The sequence below is a fragment of the Cyprinodon tularosa genome, unplaced genomic scaffold (assembly GCF_016077235.1).
Source record: "Cyprinodon tularosa strain WSP-4 unplaced genomic scaffold, ASM1607723v1 ctg416, whole genome shotgun sequence".
NCBI classification, from domain to species: domain Eukaryota; kingdom Metazoa; phylum Chordata; class Actinopteri; order Cyprinodontiformes; family Cyprinodontidae; genus Cyprinodon; species Cyprinodon tularosa.
This window is the reverse complement of record NW_024039137.1, coordinates 212448-228993: the sequence shown is the minus strand read 5'-3', so window position 1 is coordinate 228993 and position 16546 is coordinate 212448. Positions and strand designations below refer to the sequence as shown.

The 16546-nt window shown below is 37.4% G+C and overlaps 2 protein-coding genes across 4 annotated transcripts; one reads left to right on the top strand and one right to left on the bottom strand.

Moving 5' to 3' along the window:
• The first annotated feature begins 645 nt into the window (after positions 1–645).
• On the top strand, positions 646–7261 carry LOC119792242 (axonemal dynein light intermediate polypeptide 1-like). 2 transcript variants are annotated; one of them, XM_038298806.1, is made up of 6 exons: positions 646–855; positions 1443–1546; positions 1621–1790; positions 6544–6722; positions 6921–7085; positions 7174–7261. In XM_038298806.1, exons 1-6 carry the CDS (start codon positions 778–780, stop codon positions 7207–7209), a joined length of 732 nt encoding a protein of 243 aa, XP_038154734.1. In that variant the 5' UTR covers positions 646–777; the 3' UTR covers positions 7210–7261. The 2 variants fall into 2 exon arrangements, with proteins under 2 accessions (XP_038154734.1, XP_038154733.1); XM_038298805.1 differs by having other exon boundaries at positions 1440–1546.
• A 1736-nt stretch (positions 7262–8997) lies between these two features.
• cenpt (centromere protein T) lies at positions 8998–16150 on the bottom strand. 2 transcript variants are annotated; one of them, XM_038298803.1, is made up of 13 exons: positions 15729–16150; positions 14105–14222; positions 13868–14003; positions 13695–13788; positions 13461–13597; positions 13254–13305; positions 13011–13147; positions 10955–12613; positions 10566–10859; positions 10372–10468; positions 10094–10261; positions 9802–9906; positions 8998–9368 (listed from the first exon to the last, which is right to left on the bottom strand). In XM_038298803.1, exons 1-13 carry the CDS (start codon positions 15812–15814, stop codon positions 9251–9253), a joined length of 3201 nt encoding a protein of 1066 aa, XP_038154731.1. In that variant the 5' UTR covers positions 15815–16150; the 3' UTR covers positions 8998–9250. The 2 variants fall into 2 exon arrangements, with proteins under 2 accessions (XP_038154731.1, XP_038154730.1); XM_038298802.1 differs by having other exon boundaries at positions 10372–10471; positions 15729–16141.
• Between the last annotated feature and the right edge of the window lie 396 nt (positions 16151–16546).

Sequence of the window (16546 nt, the reverse complement as noted above, 5' to 3'; positions counted from 1 at the left end):
AAATGCATGCCTGCCGAGAATTGCGTCCCTTCTCGCGGGAGCGCGCATCACTCTAAACTCTCGCAAAACTCTCGAGAAAACTGACTGAAGAAGAGGAAACTTTTAAAGATATTCTTTACATTATCACGTTTCTTAACCATGTAAGCCCTAAAACGGTGGATTTTATTTCGCAGATTATTTCAATAAATACGGTTTGACACCTTTATTGAGACATACTAGTCGAACGTTTTTCAGTGTGTCTCTGATGAAAATGTTCTCCGCAGCAGGTTGAAAATTCCCCGATATTTCTTTTAACACTATAATAGCTTAAAGTATGACAAATCAGAGGAACATTATCACCCTTAACTGCATTTTAATTGTTCCTGTGGTACACAGAAAATGGATCTCGGCGGAATCTTTGCCTTCTTTAAAAGTTCCGCTACTTTTTAAGTTGCACCTTCAAATTGGCCATATAGCATCTAAAGTGCTGTTGTTTTACTTCTTAATAAGTATAATGTATAGTTCTTGTTAGCTGTAAAAAATATTAAAGGGTGTCATAAGCGAACGTTAGGTGGCTACTGAGTCAAAATTTCAATTAAAATAAATTCAATGTAATATTTTTTTTCCAGATTTCCAATCACGATTTGCCGAACTAGCTGACATTTAAAAGACGTTAGGAACGTCTGGACACCGTTACCATGACGACAGTTACAACAAACTTCAACGAGCGAATAAGTTTCGGTGTCTGCGGGCAAAACTTATTTTATTTTTCCTTTGTGTTAAAAAAGGAAGTGAAAAATGATTCCTGCATCTGATTCTTTTTTGAAATACAACAATCCGATGTTGATCAAGAATTCAGAGACTGAATCTCCAAAGGTGAGTTTGCTGCAGTCACATTGAAGTGGTAGGTTTGTACATAAATCGGACCAAGATTTATGCGGCAGGACCACCACAACATAGTAGATATGTGCGTTAAAATAAATTCCAATATAACCGAAAAATGTAGGCCTATGTGGTTAAAAAAATAAAAATAAATAAATAATAATAATTAAATTAGGCTTTCAAGTATACTTAATTAATTTAAACGATTATGGATTACAGCTAAATAAAATAGTAATTTTTTCAAGGAAGAACAAATAGTTTCTAAGTTGATTGCTTAAGGAATGTCTTCACCCAACGGGAAAAAGAAAATTTTTTTAGCTCTTATTCTGGATTCAGTCTTTGATGAGAGGTTTGAGAGGATATCCAGACTGTACTTGTTTATATTTTACATACCACACTTTCCTTCCACCAACGTTTTCATTTGCTTGGATTCAGGACTTTAAACCACCACCTTTTGGAAACCTTACACTGCAAAAAATTTAAATCTAAAGTGCTCTTAGGTGCATGTTTAGATTCAACTGGTACATTTTCACATAACTTTTCTGTTATCTGGTATTCTCTGGACAACAATCCCTCAGCAGCCATCAGACTTCAAACCAGCTACTCCACCTTCTAAGTCAAAACCTGCAACGAGTGAAGACAATACGGAAACCAAGCAGGTCCTGGAAGCCATTTTTCCATCCAGGTATGCCCATGTTCTTATTTAGTAAACTGTCCTATTTATTTCAAACTATTTACTCTCAACCATTAATGTTGCAGGGAATGGATGGACGGAAACCAGCTTTGGGTGCAGAAGGTATCTACTGCTCCGTCTACAAGAGCAGATGTTATCCAACTGAAGGAACAGCTGAATACAAAGCTGCAGCAGAGACAGGCCAGGCTTACAGGCATCTGTCCCATCCGCAGAGAGCTTTATTCTCAGTGTTTTGGTAAGGACTTGCTGGGGATGCAATCAATATACCCACCATCATACACTTCTAATTGCTACACCAGTCATTTTTATATTATATATATATATATATATATAAGCTTGCTTACACACTTTTTAAAGTCATCAAGCTTCTTGCATCATTATGTACAACTGACCAAAGGTATGGGGGGGAAAAATGTAGCATTAATTTTAACTTGTGAGTTTTCTTTGGGTGAATCAAGATTTTAAAAGAATACTCTTGATTTTAGGCAGGCTATTCAGAAAGTTTCTTAGCCTAATCCAGTTCCTTTAATCCTACCTCACTTAGTTAAATGGTTGAAAAACAGACTCAACTAAGTGCAAAAACATAAAAGTAAATCAAAGCTTTTTTAATTAGTTAATTTTAAACAAGACTAGTTCACATGTAACTTCAATACTACATTCAGTCTTATCCCCTTTAGGCAAGGAAAATGTATTTGTACAGTAAAATTCAGTTCAAGGACAATTCAAACTGCTTTACATTAATTAAACAATAAAATAGACAAAAATAAAATGTTCTTCAGGTGATAAAAGGCTGATTTAGTAACTGTTGTTACGACTGGCTCATGGTCGTAACAAAAACATGAAACCATGCCGTGGTTAAAGCGCGCATAAACAAGTCTTTATTCACAAAAACCATCCATGGATTGTGGAAATCAGTATCAAAGGTGCAATAGAAGGGAAGCTGAGGCCTGGCAACCAAACATCTCCAGCTGCAGAGTGGGCGCTGCGGGAAGCCAGCGACACTGAAGACGGGGACAGCCAGGTTAAAATACTCTGCACGCCCAATCACCAGATCCTAGTCACCTGCAAAGGGGAGGAGCATGAAAACGGACACCAAGACACCTGCACAACAACCCACAAGGCCCAGGGCCGTAACACTGTCTTTATCTGCCTCTGAATGTTCAGGTCTGAGTCCCTCATGACACCAAGATTTCGGCCATAATCAGTAGTTTCCAGCTGTAGTCCCTGAAGCTCTCTTCCTTTGGTCTGAAGATTATTACCTAAGATTTGTTTTTATTCAGGTGAAGAAAGTTATGGTGCATCCAAATATAGATTTATTCTAAGCATCTACACAATGCCCTGATGGGTTTATAGTCACCTGGAATATTGTGATGTAAAGCTGTGTGTCGTCTGCACAATTATTGTAACTGATGTCTGCTATAATCTGAGCTAAAGGAAGCATGTGGATATTGAATAGGAGGGGCCCTTAAAATGGAGCCTGCATGTAATTTTTCTTGCATGTTTCTTGTTTAAACTGATTTTAACACATAACAGTCCCTGTCCTAAGGTAGGATTCAAACCAGTCCAGTGTAGTACCAGAAAGAACAACCCAGTTTCCCAGACACTAATTAAATCAAGTGATAAACGAATCGAATGCTCCACTGAGGTCCAATAATATCAGCACTATGGGTCTTCCAGTCTTGAGTTTATACAGATGTTATTGAACACATTAATCAGGGCAGTCTCTGTACTGTGGTTGGCATGGAAACCTGACTGGAAGATGTTTAGGCAGCTGATCATTGTTAAAGGATTTAATTGTTGAAACTACTTTTTCAATTTTCATTTTACCGATAAAGAGGAGGTTTGAGATGGGTCTGTAGTTCTGCGGGATTCATTTGTCCACGCTTCTCTTTTTCGATAAAGGTTTGATAATTGCTGTTTTTATGCCTTGGGGAAAACACTTGACATGAAATGTTTATGATTTGAATCGAATCAAATTCTAAAACAGGTTTAACCTTCTTAAATCCTGTGGGTAAAATATCAAGACAGCAGCAAGAGGAGCTTAGCCGCTGAACAATTTCCTAACTCTTACATTTATTAGGCGGAATTGGAGCATTTTAACTGAGTTTTCTGAAATAGAGTCAGCATTGGTACTGGAGTTGATGCTGGTGGACAGACTGCTTTTTCTTATAAAGAACAAATTGTAAATTTTCCAAGTAATGACGTTTGCAAATTCACTACTGGCCTTTTTATACTGTAGATTGGACAGAGACTACTGTCCATGAGAATGCATTCTTATAACATCTCTTTTGATACTTAGATCAGGGGGGAAACGGTTTCAAAGTATGCTAAACAGATAAAAAAAAAAGTCCACTAGCGCAATATCAGTAGAGAAAGTCATGTTTAAAACTCTAAAATATGAAATATTTCCTCAATTGTGTGTTAGCTATTTAACATGTTGAGTCAATCCAAAAATCTTAAGCATGTCCCTCAGTTCTTTTGCACCCCCGTCTACAGGGTAGTCAACACATACGTTAAAGTCCTCCACAAGAATTAAGCTGTCATGTTCAACACATATCAGATAAAAGTTAGAAATTATTAAAAAAAAAGTTTGTTTTTGGACTTTGGGGGCCTGTAAACATTCAGAAAAATGAAAAGGGCCCTGTACTTGGACAGTGAATCAAACAGAGTAATGAATCCTCGCCATGTAGGACCATTTGTAAATTGTAAATTGCTACCCGGTCTCCAATAAAATCTGATTATTTTTATCCAGCCATGTCTGTTAGAAACATAAAATCAAGATTTTGAGGAGTAATTAGTTCATTGATTTAAAATTATTTTCCTGACACAGATCTTTAAACAAAGATATTCCATCCGTTCTATTCGGGTCCCTTTTCACAGAAGATGTTATCAATAAAGCCAATTGATCTTGTAGAAAGGGCATATTTGATCAGTTTATTTCTTCTTATTTCTAGAGAGTAAACGTAATTTCATTTCCCTTGTATGTCTTGTACATATGAAGAAAGTGACAATAAAAGCTGACTTGACTTGACTTGAGGTAGAAAACTCTGAACACTTCATTTCCTGCTGAAGGTGGCGGGACAGGGCCCTTAATGTACGCTTTAAAATGAGTCTGTCTCGCAGTGTTATGAACTCTAATCATGTCTCTGCAATTTTGACTTCCTCTTAGCAACATCATTTCTATGTGAACGACCAAGTTCCTCACAATTGGATGGATCTGTGCGATTCCCATTTGAGGCTTCAGACGGGAAGCTACAGCCAACATTCAACATTTCTGCATTTTTCTAGTTGCAGAAGCATCTAATCTCATTCAAAGCATCGTCAGATACTAATGTTGTTAAATGTTGTCTTACCTTGTCTGGAAACTGGCTGTTCTCTTAACAGGTCATCCAGTAGGCAGCAAACCTGTTTAGAGGAATACCTATATTCTCAGTAACCCCTTTCTTAGTTTAGGGAACAAACAGCTTTTTGCATCTGAAGAAGACATGTTTCTCTGAAGTCTTGGCCAGATTTTGTCATCTAGATTTGGCGTTAACACTTTCTGGGGTCTTTTCAGATCTGGGTCGGATTGTTTGTTCTTTGGCTTTGCTCCAAGAGTTTCCCAGTGTGAACTTTTTAAAACAAGATGCACCAGAACACATAATAGTCCACAATATTTTAATTAAAGAATTTCTTTAAAACATTTGTTAAAACATGACTTCAGGCCTACTACTCTGTCCCTGGAAAGAAAACGGATCATAGGAAATAAGGGCAATTAAAATTATAAAAAAAAAAAAAAAAAAAAAAGAACAAAACATGCAATGCAAAAGGAAATAAAATAGTAACTCAAAACAAAAGCAAACCCTTTAGTAACTTCAATAGTAAGCAAACAAAGGATAAAAGACAAAGATGCAAGCACCTCAACAGAGGAACAAATTGTCACTGTCCAAATTCATAGGCCTTTCAATGTGGCCAGAGGAGTCATGCCCCACTCGCTCAGCCTGTCCAAGCAGCAACAGGTTTTGTCGAGAGCGGCCAAAACAAACATTTGCAAAAAAAGACAGCAGAGCGTCCGAAGCGCTGCAGCTCCAAGACAACCCTAAACCAGAAAGCAGATTAGTAAACCTGTAAATTAAAATCTCAACGGGAAGCTTATCCAGGAGTTGAAACACAGCCTAACCAGGGGGAAAGTGGGCCAGCACGCTGCACCAGAGAAATGCTGCAGCAACACATGGCAGGTATAGCACCAAAGCCCAGCCACAGATGGCACTTTCGATTTCACATTAGCAGATCAAGCACACCAGCCACTTAGGCAGCTGACATGTAGGTAAAACAAAGACAGATGCAACTTGTAGAGGCCTGCTCAGCTATAAGGCCACCTGTCCTGCCCACCAATCAACAGCTTGCTTCTTGCTACACTTGGTGCACAGAGTGGGCCTGGTGGAACACCATCCCACCACACCAGCTACCAGTGTGGTTATTTTCATTAGACTCGGCCTGTTTCCCAAAATTCTAAAAAAGTAAGAAAATATAAGCAAGCGGGAAGCAAGGAATAGATGTGTCTGACCGAAGCCGACCATTTGGTTAATTGTTATAGGCTATGATAAAAAGCTGGGTCTGTGCCTAACTGTACAAACTATTTTAATTTAGATTAACAATGCCTGGAAAAGTAGCTAAAGCACCAAAGATAATCAGTGAAAAGCTCGGGAATATCTACAGACAGAACATAGTTTCTCTGACTCTTGGAAAGGATTGTTTATTCAAATATTTCTGGAGATGTATTAGTGTATTTTAAACTGAAATGGAAAAAAATGTGTAATTTTTTCCACCTGGAACAATCACTTTAAAAATTAAATGGGACAAACATATGAAATTCGTGTAAATGTTGTATGTAGATTCAAACCTAGGATTTCTACTACATTTTTTATCTACATGACCATATTTGTCAAAATTACACAAGACTGGATCACTTATAACTTTGACAATGCATTCATTTCTATCTTCATTAGATGAAATAATCAGGCAGACGACCATAACCTGTGCTGAGATGGGTCTGCTTCTGCTGAGAGTCAGAGACGAGAGTCAAATGACCATCCAAACCTACCAGAAGATGGTTGAAAGCAGCATTCTTTTTGGCAGCGGAAAGGCGCTACAATCTGAAATTGAAACAGTGGATTTAAATAAAAGGGTAAGGGCATCAGTATATAATTTATTACAATGAATAAAACTTTTTTTTTCTTGTTAATAAGCCGCATTTAATAATTTCAACCCTTTCTAGCTTAAACTATGTTATTGGATTTTCGTTAAAAATCCAGCAGAGAGAACTCTTTGTTTCCAGATGCAACTGATAGCTGTGGACTTCCTACTGTGTCTTTCACATTTGTAGGTTGAAGATCTAGAAAGGGAGAAACAGGATCTGCTGAAAAAAATGGATGAACAGCAAGAGGAAAATGATATAAGGAGAAAGAGTGAAGCTCGCAGGAAGGAAGTGCTGGAAAGCAACTACAAAGAAGAAATCCGGGTTTTGAAGAGAACCATACAACAGTTAAAGGTGACAAAATGTATATATATACACAATACACACATTTTTGTGACATGTAGGATTTCCAAACATTTATAGAAATACATTTTGATTGCAGATGCTACTGGAAGGAAGCAAAACTCTAGAGGATTGAAGCGTAACAAGGAGGAAGGCAGACTCAACAAGTTTGTCAAATGAACAAGTCTCAAAAAATTCTGCATTTTATTTTTAGAGCATCACAAATATATTTCAAGCAGTTAACATGGCCACATTGATGTTTAGGATTTAGTTTTTGCCTGTTTCTTTTCAACAGAATGTAGCCAATTTGGCTGATTTATAAACCTATTTAATGTTTGTTATCTGTCAGTCTAGTCCTTTGATCTTTTAGCTCCACGGCTTTCTGTAGTTTGAGGTGGAGCCTTTCTGTTCTTGTTTTTCCACATTGTGTGTATCACCAAATGTACTAGAGTCAGAGCTGGACTGTTCATACTGTTTAATCACTAAACTAATAAAAAGGTGCAAAAGTTTGTGGTTATGATTTAAAATCTGAAACTGTTTATGTGGCACAAATCATTTAGAAAATAACCCCCTCCTCATTTGCATAATGAGACAGAAATGCATACAGAAATGTAAATACAACAGGCAGAAATGTAAAAAGGGCAGACAGAAATAAACAGCGGCGAAGAAATAACTAAGGTAAAAAAATACAAAGGAAGAATAAAACAGAATCTTATAACATGCACATAAATACTTAAGTATAAGTAATTAAATAATTAAGTTGAAGATTGTAAAGGACAAAAAAAATAAGGTAAATATTACAAAGGCAAATAAATAAAGAAGCTAATTAAAAGAGTTATATACATTTATGTCTCACTGTATAATTTATTTTCTACTTACATTTATTTGTTTATTGTATTTTTGTTGGCAATTAATTGTATGCTTACATATTTATTGAGCATTTATTTATTTCTGTATTTATTTTTAAATATGGCAGAGTTGGTCCTCCATAGTTAAGGGCGATAATAAATGTTGTATATAATGTTCCTCTGATTTGTCATACTTTAAGCTATTATGGTGTTAAAAGAAATATCGGGGGATTTTAAACCTGCTGCGGAGAACATTTTCATCAGACAGACTGCAAAACGTTCGACTAGTATGTCGTAAAACCGTATTTATTGTAAATAATCTTCGAAATAAAATCCACCGTTTTAGGGCTTATATGGTTAAGAATCGTGATAATGTAAAGAATATCTTTAAAAGTTTCCTCTTCGGTCAGATTTGAGTCAGTTTTCTCATCAATAAGCGAGAGTTTAGAGCGACGCGCGCTCCCGCGAGAGGGGATGCAATTCTCGGCAGGCATGCATTTCTCGGCATAACACCTGGCGCCGCACAATGGCGGCCCACTGCTTCAAAGGAGATGGGTCAAATGCAGAGGTTAATTTCTCCAATATGAGATTAATAAAGTTCAATTATTAATATGAGTGTCTTTGTTCTGAGCAGCAACGCCTTATGAATGCAAATTATGTTCCTTAATAGAAATGAGGCCAGTAATTTAATGGGGAACAAATTCTGCTGTGATTCCAAAGTGCATTAAGATAAAACAAACTGTTTTAAAGGTGTAAGGCTTGGTTTTAGTTCCCATAATAAATGAACACCTGTTAGACTAGTCAGGTTTCATAGTCATTTGCGCCATCTAGTGGACAAAGGAGAAACATGTCAAAACTCAAAAGTAGTTCTCTCACAAAACCTCACAAAAGCTTCGACCATTCTTTAAACTGCTAAAGCTACAAAATATTCCATCCAACTTTATTTTACTTGACAGCTAAAATATAAAATGGTCGTATATAACAAGTTTAAACAGATTTCTGCTAAAATACATTTGCTTATACAAGTCACAATGTTACTAATGGGTAATGTACAAAGGCCTCAAATGAAACAAATATCATACACAGAACTTTATTAATAATTGATTGCAACCTATTTTCTTTATGAGAAGAGATTATACAGTGAAAACACTTAACAACTATCGACAAAACTATTTCAACTGTTAAACATTTACAAACTCTATCCGATATAATACAAAAACAGGAACTATATAATTGAAGTAAACATTTAGAGAAATATTAACACATGTACAAGACTCTGTTATGAATGTTTTGTTGCTTTACATGGAAACTAAATGAGGAACTGAGGTTTTACGGGATAACAATATTCCCACTGGTAGCGATGGGGATCAGAATCTTTCGCTGTTCCATACGTAGATACTTTTCAATGAGTACCTCCACAGGCACCTCGTCACTTATGTGGCCCTGCCTGTACAATGCAACAAAAACAAAAAACACAGGTAAATACAGAAAAAGTAAATGAAACTGTTAAACTTTGTAAAAATACGATGCTATAATGATTTACATGATCAATTCAGATGGGTGTGTGAATTTTAACAAAAAGAATATTCTAAAAAAAAAAAAAAAAAAAAATGCTTAAGGGGTTTTTCAAAGTTTTCAAACCGAAAAAAAACATTTGAATTATTTTAAATCATGAATGATAAACTACACTGTGGAACAAATGAAATGTTATTTTGTAAGTTTAATGGTAAGTTTTTTCTTAAACCAAAATAAATCACAACATCTAGAGGCTTATCTTTATCATAATCTTCTTAATGCAGCTTTATGAGGTATTAATATTCTCCCTTTTAAACAGAAAATATAAAATGACACTTTCTCCACAGGGTGGACAGCAAATGTACCTTCTCAACAGAAGTTTAACATCTTCCACCTCAATAGTTTTTCTCTTTGCATGGGCTGCATATACCTCCAGATCCTCAACAGCACGGGTAAGAAATGTATCCATTCTGCCACAGAGAAGATATGGATCATAATATATGCAATTATACAAGTAAAGACAGTGTTTGCTCTGTTTTTAAATATGGAATATTAAACAGGTCTGACGTGGCAGTAGAAGGGAGGAGATGATGGTACTTTTCAGCATAAGGTCTCATTTAGAGGAAAAAAAAAAAAAACATAAACTGTGTTTCTTACATCTCGTTTAGGACCGGGAAGACATCTGCAGAGACTCTTGTTTTGGCAAAATGTTTGAAGGTACTCATAAGGTAGCTTTTAGGGAGGACGGTTTCCTTTCGGGACTGTTCGTTTTTCCTGCGTTTAACCTGCTTTGGTTTAGCTGCAGGTAAAGTGTCACTTGTAATTCTGAAAGTGCAACAAACAAAAAGAGAATAGGGTAAGCCTGTTCTAGCATGTAAAAAAAATAAATGTTGGTAGAAAAGAGTAGCACGGCAGAAAAAAGAAGTAGAACTTACGCGTTGTTATCCTTTCTAAAAACCGAAGGCGATGCTTGAGCATTGCTGACAAAAACGTGTCTCTTCTCTCTGACAAACGCTGGTGTCTTGGTGGGGACTTCTAGGTATCAAAGAACCCAAAACGTGATTTAATCCTTTCTAAATAAATAACAAAATATATATAAAAATCGCACACTAAAAGGACAAACACTAACCTTCATCATCATCCTCCTCATCCCACTCTTCTTCCTGTTCCCCAGCATCCTCAGAAGGAACTTCCTCTGCGGGGGGATCACTCTGCTGCTCACAGACTTCAACATCATGGCAAATCTGGTGAGCTGAGGTGTTTTCTCCGCCCATCGGATCCTTTTCTGCTCCGGAGTCGTCCTCCTGATCTTGGAGCGAGGGTTTAGGCCAATCTGAAATTCCACTTTGGAACTGGCTTCCCATTTCAGTGCTGCTGTTTAAACCCAGAGCACTGGGGCCTTTGGACATGGTGTAAGACCGACCTGGAATAAAACACCAGGAACATGGTTTTAAGGAAGACTCATCCCATCTATCCTCCTATTATTTAGCATAGAAAGACTCCCACAGAGAACTTTACCTGCAGCAGGAGCTTCAGTCGGATCATCTCTTCGCTTGAGAGGAATGAGTCTACCCTCAGAGCGATAAGCCCTGTGACTGATGTACCTCACATCGTGCTCAAGATGCTCCGATCTCCACTCTTTCTCCTGCTCTCTTTCATCCTTGTGATGGTCTTCTTCAGTCTGACTAACTGCAACACCCCCCTCAGCGTCAAACTCTTCTTGAACATCACTTCTGGATTTATTAACCGTGACTTCCTCTGCTTGGGTTTCTGATCCACCTTCGCCCTCGGGTTGAGAGCCAGCTGCAGCTTCCTCTTCCTCAGACTGAGAAACTGCTCCAGTATCTTCAGGCTGAGGTTCAGCTGCTACTTCTTCATCTTTATCCACAAGGTCAAAGGTCTGAGATTGAACAGCAGCTTTTTCCATAGTTTCAGATCGATCCATACCTTTTTCTTCCACCGAAGGTCCCACTGCAGCCTTGTCTTGCTCAGACTCAGGGTCTCCTTCAACGCCTTCAGAATGATGATCAACAGGAGCCTCTTCGTTTTCAGGAAGATCAGCCTCTTCCTCTGTCAGAGATTTGTCCCTGGCTTCATCCCCTGTTTGAGAACTCACTAAAGCTTCCTCTTCCTCAGACTGAGAAGCTGCTCCAGTATCTTCAGGCTGAGATTCAGTTGCTATTTCTTCATCTTTATTCTCAAGGTCAAAGGTCTGAGATTGAACAGCAGCTTTTTCCACAGTTTCAGATCGATCCATACCTTCTTCTTCCGCCGGAGGTCCCACTACAGCCTCGTCTTGCTCAGACTGAGGGTCTTCTTCAACGCGTTCCGACCGATAATCAGCAGGAGCCTCCTGGTTCTCAGGAAGAGCAGCTTTTTCCTCCGTCAGAGATCGATCCCTGGCCTCATCCCCTGTTTGAGAACTCACTAGAGCTTCCTCTTTCTCAGACCCAGATTCAACTGCAGCCTCTTCCTCAGTCTGAGATTGATCCATACCTTCATCCTCAGTTGGACTCCCCACTGCTGCCTCGCCTTGCTCTGACTGAGCGTCTTCAAAGTCTTTGGCCTGAGAATGAGCTGAAGCTTCTTCTTCAGTTTGAGATTGGTTTTTCTGTTCATCCTCAGCCTTGTCTTGCTCTGACTCAGAGCCACCTTTATCATCTTCAGAATGTGGATCAGCAACAGCCTCTTCCTCATACTGAGCTTCATCACCTAGATCGAATGTCTGAGAACCAGCTGCGTCCTTCTTTTCCTCCAATTTAAACAAAAGAGCAGAATCACAAGCACTATCGGGTGGATCCTCAGCTTCAGCATCTTCTGGTTTCGCTTTATCAGCAGAGTCCTTGTCCTGAGAGTCAGAAACACCTTCATCCCCGTCAGGGTCTGTGGCAGGATCTTCTTCCTCAATTATATCTACTAATTCCTTCCCATCTTTCTCACTCTGCTCCTCTTCCTCCTCCTGTAAATCTCTTTGAAGCTGAGAAGCAAAGACTGTGGGTTTATCCTGAGTTGCAATGATTGAAATGCCAGACGTCGCTGCATCCTGATGGTCATACAGAGCTGTGTGACAGTTCATGATATCCTCTGTGACATCAGGTTCGCTGAGTTTGCTCAGACCCAACGTGATCCCCTCAAAATTAGTGTCATCGCCAAGATTCTGGTTCTGTAGTCTGTGGCCTAAACAAGAAGGAAATACAGTTTTTGAGAAATTTCTAAGAAGGAAAATTATAACTCTTAAATTATTTGAGTCTTTAATTTGTGTATTAAACCTGTTAAGTGGCTTAAACTGAGCATCTGGGATTTGAAAAATGCATTTTATAAGAATAACGATTACATTGCAAATGTAATTAACTCCCTACTCAGCAGGACTTTAAGGTTGCATTGACCCATCGACTAAAACCCTGATAAATATATTAAAGTCTATGAATTTTAATCCGGAGACATTTGAACTTCAAGCTGAGAAATCTGAGGTGACGAAACAATGACCATCTCATAGGGTAAAAAAAATGTCCTTAAACAGAAACCTGATTCCTAGCCAGTTTAAGTTTAGTCTTTGGTGACCAAATATAATCACCTTCTATCTGTTGTTTCTCCAGAGCTGCATTAAAGTCCTCCACTGTTATCTTCCTGCGGTTAGACGCACGCCTCTGAAGGCCTCTCTTCTCAGTATGAACCTCAACAAAGGGTGTTTTCAGATCCAGGGAGCTGAAGCTGAGACACAAATGGGGCATACAGCATGTATGTACAGTACAAATTATTAATAGAACTAATTAAATCAAATAAATACATGTTATTTGCACCATTCAATGAAGATTACCTTGATAAAGAAACTGATGAATGGCTCCCTATTGAACTATCTGCTTTATCTTCTGTAAGCATGAACAGAAAGAAACAAACATTATATTACAGTTATTAGAATGCATTCCTGAATTTTAATTAAAACAAAAAATGTTCTTGCATTAGCGGGTTTTAGAATATTTTAGAGAAAAAGCAGGGAGCCAGTCAGAAAAAGCTTTAAGTTTACCATTTTGGTCTTTAAGTCGTTTTGCAAAAGCAGAAACATTAAGGCTTCGACGTGGCCTCTTCCTGCTCAGACCCTCCGTGGAGCTTGCTTCGTTCCCCAGTGTTACATCAGACAGATCCAGTCCTGACAGCTCAACGCTGAGGAGAAAAAAAAAAATACATCCATATTGGCTATAAGACCTAAATGCATATAGAGGTGTCTGGAAGCAACACACACAAAATATAAGTCGCTCACCTAGAATGGGATGTAGTAACTGTATTGTCAGCTGAAGGGGGCTGTGGTTCTGCAGGCGGCACTTCTTCGTGAACAACAGGGGATTTCACAGGGTCTGAAACACAGCAGAATGAAAAGGATATAAAAAAATAGAGCCTTAATGGAAACCAAACAGAGCAGATCGTTGCACAGACCTGTCTGTAGTATGTTCATGAGTAAATGCCTGGGAGTTTCTCCATCAGTGGAAAACATGGCAGTGGAAGAAGCTCTCTTTCTGAGCACGACGGAAGTTCTTCTTTTAGTAGAAGGCATGGATTTTCTGGTTATACTCTAAAACAAAATAAATTGTTCAGATTTGGTTTAGGTTTAAAAAATATAAAGCCGCTGTGAAAAAAAAACAACAACAAAAAAAAGGTTTGTGATTCCGTTACCTCACGGATCTTATGCTTTTGGCTGCGCCTCAGGATGTTCTGCGGGGTTTGGGGCTCAGCATCTTTCCTTAACCTGCTGCTACGTCGGGGCGCGCTGCCACTTGGTGCCTGGGGTTCACTAACATCCAAACACAGTACACTTATAAACCAAAAAAAAAAAACATGGCTGATTTATTGGGATACATCTGCCAGCTGATATTTTGGCCTGATATTAGTATTTATTTATTTATTATCGACTGACTGACTTGGTTTGACACTTTGTTTGATAATAATGGTTTCCTTTTGTGATTCATGTAACATTTGTTATCATTGTGTCATTTTTTATGTAAATGAGGGAAGAAAAAGCAATAAACCCATACCAAGTATCTGTTAGACTAAACGGTATCAACATTGATCTGAAAAACCTGTTATCTGTCGATCTCTTCTTCTTAGGTAAGATATGTAAAAACGCTTATAATGAATATACTTAGGTTTTCAAAAGTATTGATACTAGGGCTGAAACAATTAATCGGTTAATCGTGATTAATCGATTATTAAAATAATCATCAACTAATTTAGTAATCGATTAATCGTTAAGGCATATAGAGATTGTTCAACATGCCTTTGGTTAACAGAGCAACCCAATTAGAACAGTAACTATATCAATTGTATAAATATTTCGCATTTATGATAAAAATAAAACCTTTTTCATCTGCCAATATGCTCTATCCAGAACTCCTCAAGTGGAATAGTTCTAGTTTCACCTGGTTTAATTTTATAAAATCTCTTCTTTAAGGAACCTTTGGCTATCCAATTATCAATCGATTAATCTACAAAATAATCGACAGATTAATCTATTTTCAAAATAATTCTCATTTGCAGCCCTAATTGATACTGAGACATCGTATCCAGATACAATTCTAATTTGGCATGATATCAATACTAAATAAAGCTCTTGTTTGCATAGTTTTGCTGTTGTTAAGTCTAAAGGTCTAGATGATTTGCACATAAGAATAATACATCAAACAACCTTAAAATCGTGTTTTATTTTCACACTTATTTATGTAATAGAATATTAATAATGTCCAAGTACCTTTCATTATCATCTCAATAAATACCAGATATTCTAATATTTTAATGTTATGATCACAATATATGCTAAAAGAAATACAAATGACAGCTTAGATTCAATATTTAGTAGGGTTTGTTCCTGTGAGGAGGCTTTACACCTGTCTATTGTATCTGGATAGGAAAGGACAGCTTTCCTGCCATTGATCTTTATACCCGAAATGGATTTAATGACCAACAGAAATATTGTGATCGGGGGTAATATATAAGAGCAGCAAAAGAGTGGCTTAATTGCAATCAAGAGTCATTGCAATTATAAAACAATCATACTGTGACTGGATTTTTTTCTTAATATCAAGCAACCATCCAAAAAAAACAACAACAAAAAAACTGTGATGATATATATTCTTTAAAATGCCACCATGTTAGATGTCTTATTCTGCCAGAGAAGTTGACATCAGACTAGACTCTAAACTGAGTGTTTTAGCAGGATAGCGAGGATAAACTTATGGCAAAATCAACACCAAAATGCTACAAAGATTGTTAGATTACATTTTCCCACTTTAAGGGACCTTACCTTCGGGTAAATGGAGTCCTGGGAAGCTCTGTGTTCAGAATTTGGTTGATTAGGACCCGAGCAGACAAGTCCTCCGTAAAATCCATTAGCTCGCCAAGCTAAAACCAGCTAACAGACCTTGAAACTTTAACTTTTACAAAAATTAACTGAAGTCACAGAAAATATGTCAGACCACGACTAAGCTTTGCCAACTAAAGAGAACCAGACACCGTATAAAGCTATTTTAGCTAATGTTATAAGTAAATAACCATTGCGACATTTCTGCTGAATGCAAACTGTTTACGTTTTAACCGACTGTCCCGCGTTATTTTTGAGTGAAATCACGCGAGAAGATCGTTCTTCTTCTCCTTCTCAAATTTAAGTAACGGTTGGGGGAGGAAAAAAACGTTCACAACACCACCACCTAGTGGTATGGAGAGTGTGGCTCAAAATGTCTAAGTAAATCTCATATCTTCTACATATTTTCTATTTTTCTTTCATATTTTTCATAATATTTTCAGATTCTTATATTATGTTTCTGTATTGCGAATAATGAACTGTTAAATGCAATATGCTGTTATGTGCTGGAGCCCAAATAAATATAATTATTAATCTCATCATCTGTATCCTAAATAATTATTGCTTTATTTCTAATAAAAAACGTCTAGTCTACAAAATTTTCTTGTCTCATTTTTCTCTTTACCCCAGTAGTTCTAGAGTTTTTTTTCCTGTTGTATGATTTCACTTATTTTTTTGTAGAAATAAAGAAAGTATTTTTAGATAAATTCCTGCTCCTGGATTTTTACGACTTTTGATTAAAAATAATAATAAAAGACTTA

Coding starts and splice junctions, on each gene's coding strand:
- LOC119792242 (XM_038298805.1), top strand. CDS start 778: ATGATTCCTGCATCTGATTCTTTTTTGAAATACAACAATCCGATGTTG. Junction 856..1,439: donor CAGAGACTGAATCTCCAAAG/GTGAGTTTGCTG, acceptor ACAATCCCTCAG/CAGCCATCAGACTTCAAACC. Junction 7,086..7,173: donor GAACCATACAACAGTTAAAG/GTGACAAAATGT, acceptor TTTTGATTGCAG/ATGCTACTGGAAGGAAGCAA.
- cenpt (XM_038298802.1), bottom strand. CDS start 15,814: ATGGATTTTACGGAGGACTTGTCTGCTCGGGTCCTAATCAACCAAATT. Junction 13,789..13,867: donor CATGAACATACTACAGACAG/GTCTGTGCAACG, acceptor GCTGTGTTTCAG/ACCCTGTGAAATCCCCTGTT. Junction 13,148..13,253: donor TCATCAGTTTCTTTATCAAG/GTAATCTTCATT, acceptor TTTGTGTCTCAG/CTTCAGCTCCCTGGATCTGA.